This window comes from Uranotaenia lowii, chromosome 2 (assembly GCF_029784155.1).
Source record: "Uranotaenia lowii strain MFRU-FL chromosome 2, ASM2978415v1, whole genome shotgun sequence".
In the NCBI taxonomy this organism is placed as follows: Eukaryota; Metazoa; Arthropoda; class Insecta; order Diptera; family Culicidae; genus Uranotaenia; species Uranotaenia lowii.
Genome location: NC_073692.1, coordinates 94,657,939 through 94,672,158, shown reverse-complemented (window position 1 = coordinate 94,672,158; position 14,220 = coordinate 94,657,939). Strand labels below are relative to the sequence as shown.

At 38.9% G+C, this 14,220-nt stretch overlaps 1 protein-coding gene across 1 annotated transcript; it reads right to left on the bottom strand.

Moving 5' to 3' along the window:
• Positions 1-3,630: 3,630 nt before the first annotated feature.
• Positions 3,631-6,858, bottom strand: LOC129741685 (uncharacterized). Its single transcript, XM_055733434.1, has 3 exons — positions 5,253-6,858; positions 4,757-5,054; positions 3,631-4,681 (listed from the first exon to the last, which is right to left on the bottom strand). Exons 1-3 carry the CDS (start codon positions 6,856-6,858, stop codon positions 3,631-3,633), a joined length of 2,955 nt encoding a protein of 984 aa, XP_055589409.1.
• Between the last annotated feature and the right edge of the window lie 7,362 nt (positions 6,859-14,220).

The following is a 14,220-nucleotide window of genomic DNA, read 5'->3' as shown; positions in this document are numbered from 1 at the left end:
TGTAGCTATTGTCATCAATAGTCGTCTCAAATTTAGACTTCTTCCTTCTTTCAATACAAAAGTCTTAGAAACAATTGGAATTGAATTAGAAACTTCTATGGGGAAAATTATAATTGTTGCCGCATATTTGCCTTTTCAATGTAGCGGTGAACAGAAAAATTTTTTGAAGGGAGATTTACAAAAACTCACCAGAAATAAATCTAAATTTTTTATTATTGGTGACTTTAATGCAAAACACCGATCTTGGAATAATATTTCATCAAATTCAAATGGGAATATTTTGTTTAATGACTGCTCTGCAGGTTATTATACTGTTGAATATCCTAATGGGCATACTTGTTTTTCTTCAATTAGAAATCCCTCCACAATTGATTTGGTTCTAACGGATTTAGGCGAGCATTGTAGTCAATTAGTTACTCATGCGGACCTCGATTCAGACCACCTTCCAGTAACATTTTCTTTATCCCAAAGTCCCATTGAAAACCCTTTAAAATCAACTTTTAACTTTCGAAAGGCTAACTGGGAGCGATATATGAATTTTATTGAACGTAATTTAGATGTAAACGTTCCACTGAATTCAATAGAAGATATTGATTTGGCTGTAGAAAATTTGACAACTGCAATAGTCAATGCTAAAGCCGCTTCAATACCTAAAGTTAAACATAAATTCAATCAACCTTTAATTGATGATGATCTTCAGTTTTTGATACGACTGAAAAACATTCGTCGACGCCAATATCAACGTACTAGGGATCTTTATTTGAAATTTATTTATTGCGACCTTCAAAAAGAGATCAAACGTCGTTTAAATTTCATTCGTAATGAAAATTTTGCTAAAGCAGTAGAGGACATAAAACCCTACTCAAAGCCATTTTGGAAATTAACTAAAATTTTGAAAAAGCCCCAGAAGCCAATTCCTACTTTGAAAGATGGGGATAAACTTCTTTTAACTAATTCAGAAAAGGCTCAAAAATTAGCCCAACAATTTGAGTCTGCTCATGATTTTAATTTAAACGTTGTAAGTCCAATTGATGCTCAAATTTCCCTAGAATTTGATGATATTCTTTCTAAGCAAAATGTGTTTGAAAGTTCTTGTGAGACAAATATTGATGAACTTAAATTGATTTTCAAAAAATTTAAAAATATGAAAGCTCCAGGGGAAGATGGGATTTTCTATATTCTTCTTAAAAAGTTGCCTGAAAGCACTTTAAATTTTTTAGTTAAAATTTTCAACAAATGTTTTCACTTGGCCTATTTTCCCAATAAATGGAAAAATGCCAAAGTAACTCCAATTTTGAAACCTGGAAAAAGTGCTTCAGATCCTTCAAGTTATCGACCAATTAGTTTGCTTCCATCTTTAAGTAAACTATTTGAGAGAGTTATTTTGAATAGAATGATGATTCACATTAATCAGAATTCCATTTTCCCTGATGAACAATTTGGTTTTCGTCATGGACATTCTACTACACATCAACTTTTGAGTGTAACTAATATGATTAACGCTAGCAAATCTGAAGGTTATTCAACTGGTGTTGCTCTTCTTGATATTGAAAAAGCTTTTGACAGTGTTTGGCACAAAGGTTTAGTAGCTAAATTAGCTCGATTTGATTTTCCTGTATATCTCACCAAAATTATTCAAAATTATTTGACTAGCCGAACCTTACAAGTAAGCTATCAAAATTCATGCTCTGAAAGGACACCCATTAGAGCTGGTGTCCCTCAAGGCAGTATACTTGGGCCAATTTTATACAATATTTTTACTTCTGATCTTCCTGATGTACCAGAAGGAAAAGGTAGAAGATTATTTGCTGATGATACTTTGCTTTCAGCAAAAGGTCGAAATTTACGGGTGGTACGCAGTAGATTGCAACAAAATTTAAATTCCTTTTTGAATTACTTGAAAATGTGGAAAATTTCTCCTAACGCTTCCAAAACTCAACTTATTTTATTTCCCCATAAGCCAAGAGCAAATTTTTTAAAACCTAATGAAAATCATTCCATAACTTTTAATGGGGTTTCATTAGAATGGTCTGATCACGTGAAGTACTTGGGACTTACACTTGATCGGAATCTTACTTTTAAAAATCACATTGAAGATATTCAATCTAAATGTAATAAATACACTAAATCTCTTTATTCTCTCATCAACAGGAAATCCCGGTTGTGTCTGCGAAATAAGATGCTCATCTACAAACAAGTTTTCCGACCAGCGATCATGTATGCAGTTCCGATTTGGTCTAGCTGCTGCGCGACGAGGAAGAAGGCCATCCAGAGGATTCAGAACAAAGTTCTGAAAATGATTTTGCGGCTTCCACCTTGGCACAGCACCGAAGATCTTCATCGGATTGCAGGCATTGAATCTATCGAAGAGATGGCCAACAAAATCATCTCCAACTTCAGAGGCAAATCGATGCAGTCTTCCATCGCAGAGATTCGTTCTCTTTATGTTTAGTTTAATTTTAAGATAGTGTTTAGTTTTAAGTATAAAATATTTTTGCTATTACAGGATGTTCTCCTACATTAAAAACTTGATTGCGCTCAGCAAATTTAAATCTTATAAATAAATTTTTATAATCTAGTTACTTATAGGGCTATGAACAGTTCATTATTGAGCTGAACACCTAGTTTAATGCAATAATGTAATATAAGTGTAATCATGATTTGATACAAATAAAGACATATTTAAAAAAAAAAAAAAAAACATAATTGATTATCACAATAAACATCAATTATTGTAATGGATTTAGGTTTTTCAAATGTTACACTTATTCAGCTCCTCCGTTGATCTGACTCAAAATGCGGACCGCAATTTGAGCTTCTCCATCTCCTGGTGGTACCCAACGTCGGTTGACGTTCGCGGACCTTCTAGCGCCTGGGTTCACCTTCTTTGTGGTCAGGGTTTCCTCCTCTCGTCCTTCGCCTTTTCCTCGCTCGTGGACTCGGTTGGATCCTGGGGATGATCGACGATTGCACAGGCCGTCCGCCTTGCTCACGCCGCCAGCGTCGGGGTGGACCAGAGTATCTATCAATAATATGAGAGGCGATTTTTTACAAGAATTTAACAAACAAAAAACGACTTCCCTGAACCGCGGAGGCGGTCCGCCTCCGCGGGCGCTCCCTGCGCCTTCGTTGGCCATCAAATGACGATGACATCGGTGGAAATGCGGCGGTTTTCTCAACAGTAGGATTTCCTCTCCATGCTGGCGGTTGGCGAAGTGGACCCACGTTGTTGGATTGACCCTCGATTGACGGAAACGGATGGTGACTATGTGACGACTTCTGGTGATGATATTTGACGACTTGTATGATGCAGATCCGAACCCTGGTGGACTGTATTTGGCGATGTATCCTGTCAATGAAACATGGTGGTTTGATTTCGAGCAATGCACAATGCACGGGACTACATAACTTTGCGTGGGAGTTCCCAAACTCCCACAGAATACTAGACGCATTACAACAAATTGATAAAATTCGAACTTAAGTCGAGCAGGATACATGGTGACTTCTTCAGGTGGGTTGATCTGACATCAATTGGTGGTACGGTTGGACTTCAATGGACAGCGATTGATATTGCGGTCTCTACGAAACCACAGACAGGACGACGATGTTGAACGGTGTTCGTGGAAGGTTTTAAACCTCCACATCAGCTGATGATGGTGTAGACTGTGGGGGAGCTACGTTGTCGGAAATTGGAAGAATACAAATCTTCGCGATGCCTCTGGTGAATTCTCCGTTCTGTGTCTGGACCTTGACAACCCGTACGTTACCGTCGTTTCCATAGTAGACCATTTTGACTCTGCCAATGAGCCACTTCAGGGGAGGTACGTTGTCATCTCGCAGCAAAACCATCGTTCCGACGACCAGATTGTCTCGCTGTTTGCTCCACTTATTGCGAGTTTGCAGATTGGCTAGGTATTCCTTGGACCATCTGCTCCAAATATGTTGTAGGAAGTTTTGCACACGTTGCCATCTCGAGAGCGTTGTTTCGTTCAAATGGCCAAGGGATGGCTCGGGTAAGGCCATGAGTGGCCTAGCGGTGATGAAATGGCCGGGTGTGAGGGCAGTAAAATCTTCAGCGTCATTTGAAAGCGGTGTGAGTGGGCGTGAGTTTAAGCAAGCCTCGATTTGTACAACTAGGGTGAAAAATTCGTCGAACTTCAAAATTGTTATGCCAATTGTACGCTTCAGATGTGCCTTGACCGACTTGACGGCGGACTCCCACAGGCCACCAAAGTTGGGAGTTCTACGAGGAATAAACTTGAAGTTGATGTTATCTGCTGCAGCTTCTCGAGCGACATTCTGAGCAAACTCTTGGGTGTTGAAAAGAACGCGCAACTCATCTAATTCGCGTCGGGCACCTCGGAAATTTGTGGCGTTATCGCACATGATGATCTCAGGCCTACCACGACGACCGACGAACCTTCTTAAAGCAGCGATAAAGGCGTTCGACGTGAGATCACCAACAATCTCTAAGTGAACTGCTTTCACAACGAGGCAAACGAACACAGCAAGGAAGCATTTTACAGGGCGAGCTTTCCGTTGTGGGTATTGAATGCTGAATGGGCCACAATAGTCCACGCCAACACGCTGGAACACAGGGGCCTCGACGACACGTTCTGGGGGCAAATCTCCCATCAGCTGCTCATGGACTTTCGGCTTTACTCTGTAGCATTTGACGCATCTGTGGATAACCCGACGAACTAAATTTCTCACTTGAACAGGCCAGAATCTTTCCCGGAGGCTTGATATCACTAACTCTTGCCCAGCGTGGAGATATTTGAGGTGATAGAAGGCGACGATGGTTTCCGTCAACGGATGATGATTACTTAGAATGAAGGGATGTTTGCGACCGACAGAAAGTTCAGCATTTCTGAGCCGGCCACCGACGACAAGTAGTCCGTTGCTTAATCGAGGGGTAAGATTCTTAATTTTCGACGAAGATTTGACGGATCCGCTTTTCTTCAGCTCTTCAATTTCTTCAGGAAAACTTTCTTGTTGAGCCAGACTAACCAATTTCAAAAGGGCCTCTTCTCGTTCTTGAAAGCTCAGGAAACCTGTACGATGATTTTCACGGTTTCTTAAGTTGTGAACGTATCGTAGCATGAGCGCTGTTATCAAGTCTGATAAAGATTCACGCAAAGCAAATATTGGGTTTGGCTCGACGATTTGAGCGGGTGTCGAAACTGTTCGTTCTTCCAGCAATGTGGTGTCGAAATCTTCGGGTGCAAACTGAGTTGATTTCGGTCAGCTACTCCGATCCAATTGCAACCATGGCGGGCCTTGCCACCAGCCTTGGTTCGACGAAAGTTGTTCAGGGGTAGCTCCTCGGGATAAAACATCTGCGGGGTTCTCGCAGCCAGCGACGTGGTTCCAAATGCCAGACCGTGTGGTATGCTGGATTTCTGAGACCCTGTTGGCCACAAAGGTGTCCCATCGGGATGGTGGGGATGATAGCCAACACTTTACAATCATCGAGTCAGTCCAAAAGAAATGTTGGCTCGTGATCTTGATGCTTTGGTTAACCTTCTCGAACAAATGGGCACACGTCAGGGCGGAGGACAATTCTAGCCTGGGTATGGTGGTCTTTTTGCGCTTCCTTTTGAGGTCATCCAGCGGAGCAACACGAGATTTAGCCGTCAACAACGAAACAGAAACTTCTCCACTGAAAGATGTGCACCGCAAATAGACGCAAGCGCCGTACGCTTTTTCTGATGCGTCACAAAAAGAATGCAACTCCACGGAGATCGTATCTCCGCCAAAAGCTACCCATCGCGGCACTTCAAGATGTGCTAATTCCTCTAAGTTGCGTCGATAAGTCAGCCACCAATTTGTTGACTCTTCGGGGAGGATTTCTTCCCAGGAAAGCTTTGATTTCCAAAGATCCTGGAGAAATATCTTAGCCTGGACGATTACGGGGCCAACCAGGCCAAGAGGATCGAAGAGTTTTGCGAAGTCAGACAAAATGATTCTCTTGTTCATCTCAGAAGAATTATTCCATTGAGGAACGACGAAGCGAAAGATGTCTGGGCGAGGCTGCCAAGTGAGACCTAAAGTTTTGACGCTACCTGAACCCTGGAACTGCTGCGAAAGACGTTCATCTCGAAGGTAGGGTGGAACGGAATCGAGGATTTCCACACAATTGGAGCTGATCTTACGCAGATTCATTCCGGCAGATCCCAAAAGAGCTATAAGTTCTCCTATGGTCGTGTTTCCTGTCTCAAGACTGTCGACGCGGAGCAATGCATCGTCGACGTAAAAATTGTTATGAATGGCATCAGATGCATGAGGATACGTGGATTTGTTTTCATCGGCAAGCATTTTAAGACAGCGAGTGGCCAAATAAGGTGCCGGCGACGTACCATACGTAACCGTGGTGAGTACAAAGGTTCGAATGGGTTCAGTTATGCTGCTTCTCCAAAAAATACGCTGAAGATTATGATCGGTAGGGTCGACGTCGATCATGCGATACATTTTCTCGATGTCACCTGTTATGGCATATTTCCGAAGACGAAAACGCAGCATAATCGAGAAAAGGTCTTCCTGGACAGTCGGACCAACCATCAAAGTCTCGTTTAGAGAAACACCGCTACTTGTCGCTGCCGAGGCGTCGAAAACTACGCGAAGCTTAGTCGTCGTGCTATCAGGCTTAAATACAGGTTGGTGTGGTAGATAGTACGCAACAGTTGACGCGTCATCTTCTTCGACTGGAGACAGTTTCCGCATGTGATTCAGTCGCAAATATTCATCGATGAAATCCGTGTAGAGTTGCTTCAGGACTGGATCAGAACTAAGTCGTCGCTCTAGTGCTCCGAATCTTCTCAGTGCCCTTGCTTTGGATTCTCCTAGTCGATTGACCATGAATGGTTTTTTGGGGAGTTGAACGACGAATCTTCCGTTCTTTCCACGCGTTGTCGTTTTAACAAAATGCGTCTCACATGCTGACTCTTCTAACGAAAGTGTGCTATTGGTGCGACATGATTCCAATTCGAAAAAACGTGCAAGTTGACTTCAATTCTATTTATGGCATCTGAAGGAACGTTCAGCAGACAAACTGCTTCTTCTGGAATACCACCAGCGATTATCCAACCAAGATATGTGTTTTGAAGGGTTGGACCATGCTCTCCTAGCTTCATCTGATCATCTCGAACCAGCAAATCAAAAAATATCTCGGCACCTATGATCATATCGATTGCTTGCGACTCATTGAAAGTGGGATCAGCTAACTGAATCTCAACAGGCAAATTCCACTTGCAAATATCGATGGTTTTTGCAGGAAGGTTGACAGCGACTTGAGGTAAAACGTGAAATTTCAACAACCTGGAGAAATCTGACATGCGTGAACTGATTTCGGCAAATACAACTTGAGTTGAGGAGGACCGTGAACCACCAATGCCGGAAATAGCTAAATTTTCACGGCTTCTTCTAAATTGCAGCGTTTGAGAAAGTTTTTCCGACATGTAGCAGCGTTGAGAGCCGGAATCCAGAAGCGCTCTAGCTAGCGTGATTTTTCCGAATTGGTCAGCAACGCGTACAACAGCCGTGGATAAAAGTACATTGTGTGGGGTGCAATGTTTCGTAGAAAATGTGGGATAGCTTGTACTGGGAATGTCTGTGGCGGGATTTTGTGATTGAATGGAACTTGCATTTTGAGGAGGTGTGGGAATTGGGCGAATTTGTGTGGGCTGATTTGTTGAGGAGCCAGTCTGTGTTTGATTCGATTGGTTTGGTTGGGTTTGCGACTTAAGGTTTTGAGGTTGGTTGAATTTGGTGAAAACTTTAGTTGTTGACTTCGAATATTGATTCGCGGTGGTCGATGAGTTTGCATGTAACAACGAGTGGTGGTGTTGTCCACAATGTTGGCACTTCCCTCGAGTGCAAGAACGAGCTATGTGTTGAGGTGAAAGGCAGTTGAAGCACAGCGAATTACGTTTGACAGCTTCCACTCGTTCGCCGATGGACATCTTCGAAAATCTGGAACACTTGAATGCAGAATGGGCTGATTCCTTGCAAAATGGGCAGTTGGTGGTTGGTTGGAGTCCTGTGTAGCTGGATGATGTGCGAAATTTCCTTGTTTCAGGCTGAGTCGGACGAACTGGAGCAACAGATTGAAGAACGATGCAGTGACTCTTAAGAAAAGCGATCATTTCAGTATATTTCGGAACCTCTTTTGAGTTAAAATGCGATTCCCATAGACGAGTGGTGCTAGGATGTAGTCGCTTGTACAGCATATATTGAAGCAAAGTGCTCCATCCTTCAACTTCTTCTCCAATTTTCTTAAGCATTTGGAGGCTTTGTTCGAAACCATTTACCAGCTTGTTGAGGGAGTCAAAATTCTCATGACGAAGTGGTTCCAAAGCAAAAAGAGAATCTAAATGTGTCATAACCAGAAGCTTCTTATTCTCGAACACACTTTCCAAGGCTGCCCAGGCTATCGCATAGTTTGCAGACGACATCTCAATCGATGCTATTTCTTGAAACGCATCTCCGGTAAGACTCGTCCGAAGATACGTGAATTTATCAATATCTGATAAACCCACGTCGTTGTGGATAAGATTCTTGTAGGTGTCCCTGAAGGTGATCCATTCTGCTATTCGTCCGCTAAATGTGGGCAGTTTGAGCTCTGGGAGTTTCACTTTTGAATGATGGGAAATATTAGCTGGCTCAATCTTCGAAGCAACTGCACCTAAGGATTGAATCTTCGAAAAAATTTGATTTTTTAATGCAAGCACAGTTTTTTCGAACTCCATGATAACTCGAGTATACTCCTCATCACGACTTGATTGGCTTAGTTCTTCAAAATCATCCGCAGCTGCATCCAATAGAACTTCGGTTCGCATTCTAAGGTCAATGAACTTTGGCCTCAACTCATCTAGCTGCTGTAGACTCATTTCTAAAGAACGAACATTTAACTCCACATCACATGATTCCACAAAATCTTTTATATTTATCACGGCACATCGTATCACACGCTCATGCTTGCCAAGCAGTCGCAAACCATCGGTCGACATATTGAAAAATATTCACTGCACAAATTTGAACCGGTCTAATGCTCACCACAATTTTTCCAATGCACTTTGACTCGAATCGACCACGCGGTTGACAGAACAATAGATTTCGATCTGTGGAACGTACAACCTTCAATTTAGCCAACGAAATATAATACAATCGATCTTAGACAGAAATATTTTACAATATTGTAATGGACTCAACTCAGCTTCAAATAATTTTACGCCACAAATTCATGCAAGTTATTTTTTATTGAAGAAAAGACGACAATCATATTCTATTCAATTATATTGGCCATCTAGTAAACGTCGGTCTCACATGCATCAGAGATCCGTACGCCACAGACAATTTTGACCACAGTACTTATCCAGATTCATCCAGCGACAACGATATCCAGCAACAAAGCATGCAGCAACAAAAGCACCAGCAACAAAGCCACTGCCAACAATAGCAGCAGTCGAATTGGCGCCAAACGATCACTCCGGGTAACACAGCTCAACACGATGCCCAACACGTTGGCCTGTGCAACGGTTTACAATACACCAACGAACAGCAGCAGCGATCCGGAATGTCCTCAGCAACAGCAACGATCCATGCAACAACCAGCGAACGGCCGTGTCCTTCTGATCTCCCCAGTGGAGATCGGTAAGCGACCACGTGCAAAATCTTCAACGGTTGGTTTCGCGTTTCCCGACGATCCGGTTCTAGCGGACCAAAAATGTTCACGAGCACTTCAAATAAATGTTCCCGTCGGTACTCCGCGGACACTTTGGGGGATTTCCGAATCACTTGTTAAAAGTCCGTATTTAGGTTTCACAAAAAACTAGTGATTTAACATGCAAACCACACTTTATTAAGCATCAAAAAATAACGCGCGGTGCTTAAGTTAAACGACGTTTACTCGGTGAAACTTTATTGCCAACTGACCTAGGTGAACAAATTGTGTAGCTATTGAGCCTACATGCGATGTTTTTGCTTTCTACTACTCGATCAGAAGACCGATAGAGATGATAAGAGAGTGCACCTAGTATCTATTGTCTTACTATCAACTCAGTATCATCATCATCATTGATGATGATAACTGCCTTACTAACGTGGCTAGCTTTTTGTAGTTATTCGATACAATCGGGATCGGCGTTAACAATAAACTTAGTGCTGCTTTTTTTAAATGTAATGAAAATTTTTTTTCAAAATCATCCATCCAAAAAGTTTTAAAGAAACTAAAAGAAAATTCAGATACACCCTGTAGCAGGATCGTTTCACAAACAAACACCGAACGGCCGAGCGGTAAGGAGCAGGTTCGATTTGATGCGCCAAGAAAATGCCGTTTTAAATTTGGAACTCAGAGATTTCAGCAATGTAAATCATTATGAAAATCTTTCTTATCATTGTTATGCTTTGTTACAAGGCTGATGGCTAGAAGTTAATAAAACAATGATTCAAAAACTAAAAGGGAATAATGAGCTGGAACGGCTTCATTGTTATGGTTATGTAAATTCACAATGTCATTTTTTATGTTTCGGGAATTTACATTACGTCATAAGTCATGTAAATTTAGTAGAAATAACGTGTTCCATTTATTTGCAGGTTATAACATGTAATTATTTAATACTGTGTACGACTTATTATTGTCCATTATGTTTTAAATTATGTTTTTGTTTCACCATCGAGAAAAAACACACCTCCATAAACCCTCCAGAGGAAAACCAACCCCCCGTATTGTCATAACCGGAAGTGATTACTTACAGCCGATAGTGCAAAGTACGTCTGCTGCCTTATCCGGTTTGTGAGTGCCGGTGATGGACGTTTTACCTTCTCGACTGTCACGAGCTGCACTTCATGGATTCTTTATGAATGACAGCGGCAGCGGAAGCGTTATTTCCTGAATAGGCTTGATTCTCGTGGATGAGATATTGTTATTGCCCACTATTTCGGGTTGGCTAAGATTGTTTATAGGCGGAGGGGTGAAAATATGGCATTGCCATTGAGCAGTCACGTGCACGACTTCAAGTCAATATGCTGTGGAAGCCAAGTTGACATGATGGAACTGAGTCGAGTTAAGTCAGGTGTTACTTTTGTTTGTTTTGGCAACTTCCGAATGTCTATTCTCAAAGTGCTCAGGGGGAGCAACTACATTGAGTTTACTAGATATATCTATCTATTTTGAATTGATATTTTTGATATAATTAATTTGGAGTCTTGAATTCAAATAATTCGTCCGATTTAGTATATCACCTCTAGTATTGGTGATTTCCAAGCAACCAAAAGTCCCATAGAACAGGTTGAAAAAAAAAACACTTAGCTCCATCATTGATATGAAGTTCATACTTAGCAACTCAAAATTAAAGTTCTTACTGATACTTTCAAGTTCCAAAACATGTCTTAATGACCTTCTGTTCAGCTTCCAATGGCCTTTAAATTCAGCTTCCAAAAAATTATAAATTGATCAAAAAATTCTCTGTATCTTAATTTCACCCCTGGCATCGGTTCATATCACCTGATCAATTGCTTCTTCCCAACATTTCCTGCATTTACCGCATCAGAATAGTCACTGAAGTATCAAATTACTTATTGAAAAAAAATGCCAGGCTTTGGAATCGAACCCGGACCCTGGTTTGATTCTTTGATACAACTTCAATCTGCGAATCTATAACTTTCCGTGTGAGAGAATATTGATCAAAGCTGATTTTCGTATCATGTACACCAGGAAGACTTTATGAGCTCATTAAGAAATCTCTTGTTATAAATATCATTTTACAAATGAAAATGATTCAACTTTTGTTGAATAGAAGCAATTTTTAAGAAACTTGTTAATGATTAATTTTTCATGAGCTTCTTCACATCAATGAAAGTTAATCGAAACGAAATTTAAGTGATTTTCAATTCGCAACTTATCTCAAATATTTGAGATTATAATTTGATGATCATTGTAATCAATTAAAACTTATTTTAAAATGCTTATTTATCCTGTTATATTTTTCAGAACGATGACTCGAAATCAATTCTCAAATTCATTTCTCACTGTATTGTATAAAAAATATTTCATTTTTTAAATCTATTCTATCTTTATTTTAGAACTTCATTAAATCTGAATCGAATGAATTGAAATTTGAATAATTTGTTTGGAATAGTGACAATTTTCGAATAAAGAGAGTAAACAAAATGAATAAAATATAAAATTATGTTCACATTTTTTTTATTTTCCTTTTCCATCGATGTTTTAGAAATAATAAAAAATAACTGCTATGATTTTAACTGATTTGGAAGTTTTAAAAAATTCAAGCATTTTTTTTAACTGTTCAATGTTAGGAAAACATTGAAGATATAAGTTTTAATAAAATGATCAACTTTCTCAATGACTGCAAATAAAATGGGAGAATAATTTTGACTTCTCAGAAAAAGTATCATAAGTTTTCTTTTTATTTTTTTAAAATTTACACGAAAATTCAGGAATTTGATCAAAATAAAAAAAAAATTTAACCAAAATGAATCTCAGATTATATTTAAAACAAAACGTTTTGTGGTCTTCTGCAAATATGTTAAATAAATTTAAAATATTTATATTAAAAAATTCGAAACCCCCTTTTGTGATGTCAGAAATGAAATAGTTATATCATTTTCATTGATTTTTTTTTTAAATTGTCAAATTACTTTTTTTTCCTCTAACTAATGCATTGTATCCCTGAATTCATAAAATTCAGGATAATGAATATATTTTTAAACGGTGCACACAGGAGTATTTTACCCCAAATCCTGGCCAAAACCTCGAAATCAAAATTTTGAAAAGATCTATTTTTTTTTAGGTTTTTCGGTTGTTAGATAGTTGTTACATATTAGTATTGTCGATTTTGAACCATCGGTATAATGAGTTCGTAATGGCATAACTCGAAACATTGATGTTTCAAAATCAAAAATTTTGTCTTCCAATTTTCGGCGTAAACACGTACAATTACAGGCTGCGTAACACGCAGAATAATGGAACTACTGTCAAAATTTCTTCTACAAATCTTTAGTTTAAATATGACCAATGAATTGTGGTTGAAATTGCGTTCATTTCTTGATAAACAGATGTGGTAGAGAAGCTAAACAAAATAGTGCAAAATTTTTTGAACAAACTCATATTGTTTTTTTACAAATTAGTGTTGAAGTTTATCTTCCGGGTTCCGCCGGGAAAAAATTCCCATATCACACGAATTCTTGTAACTTCCTTAAACATGTCCAAAAAAAAAATCTTGCGCATACTTGCGAACTCGAGCTATTTTCTATTTTGAAATCCAAAAATTTGAGCGATTTTTGTTTCTAATTTTGTTTCAGATAGCAGGCATGCCATGCACTTACTTTGTGTTATACACACGTTTTTTATTACGTTTGATTTGTTTGTTTAAAAAACAGTGTTTTTCATCATTTTTGATAGTTGATCGGCTGGTTTGTATCTAATTTGCTTGAAAACAAACACTTTATAAGGGTGCAGCGAGTGGCCCAAAATGACCAAATTTAAGAAATTTGAAATTTTGGATAAAAATGAGTTGTGTATACTTGAAAACAACGAAAATAAGATTTTTAATCATTCTAATGAGAAAAAAAGGTTTTGGCCAGCTTTTTCCATAGAGTACTCCTACATATGTGCGGTGTCTAGTTTTTATGTAGATTTTTTATTTGCCAAAATCTTTCGAAACAGTTATTGAAATATATGCACTTAAATAGCTGTTCTCTTTCCAATAATAAAACTTGTTTTTTCAAATCTTAAACTGGATTATAACTTTCAATTTAAATTTTTTATTCTGTGAGTTATTTGGACTGATGATTGGTATAAATCTTAAAATTCAACCGAGTTTGGAAACAATATTCAAAATATGATTTTTTGAATTAGGTTTATCAGATGGCATTATGAAATTCGAATTTAAAACTAATACACACTGTGTGTAACACACATATACATCTATTACATTACACGAAACATAAACAAACCAAACTCACAAACACTCCAACACAATAGAAAAACAGATCAGAATTAACTACAAGATCTATAACAACAGTTAATGAAAATAATAGTTATCAAGAAGTGATCGCTAGGAGACAGACATTTCAAAAAAGACACAAAAACAGGTTAGATTTTATTAACCCAGTGTTTAAATTATTATTCATTCTGGTATGTACGCAAAAAACAACAACACAAAATCAAATTAAAACGTCCTAAATTATACAAGTATTTCA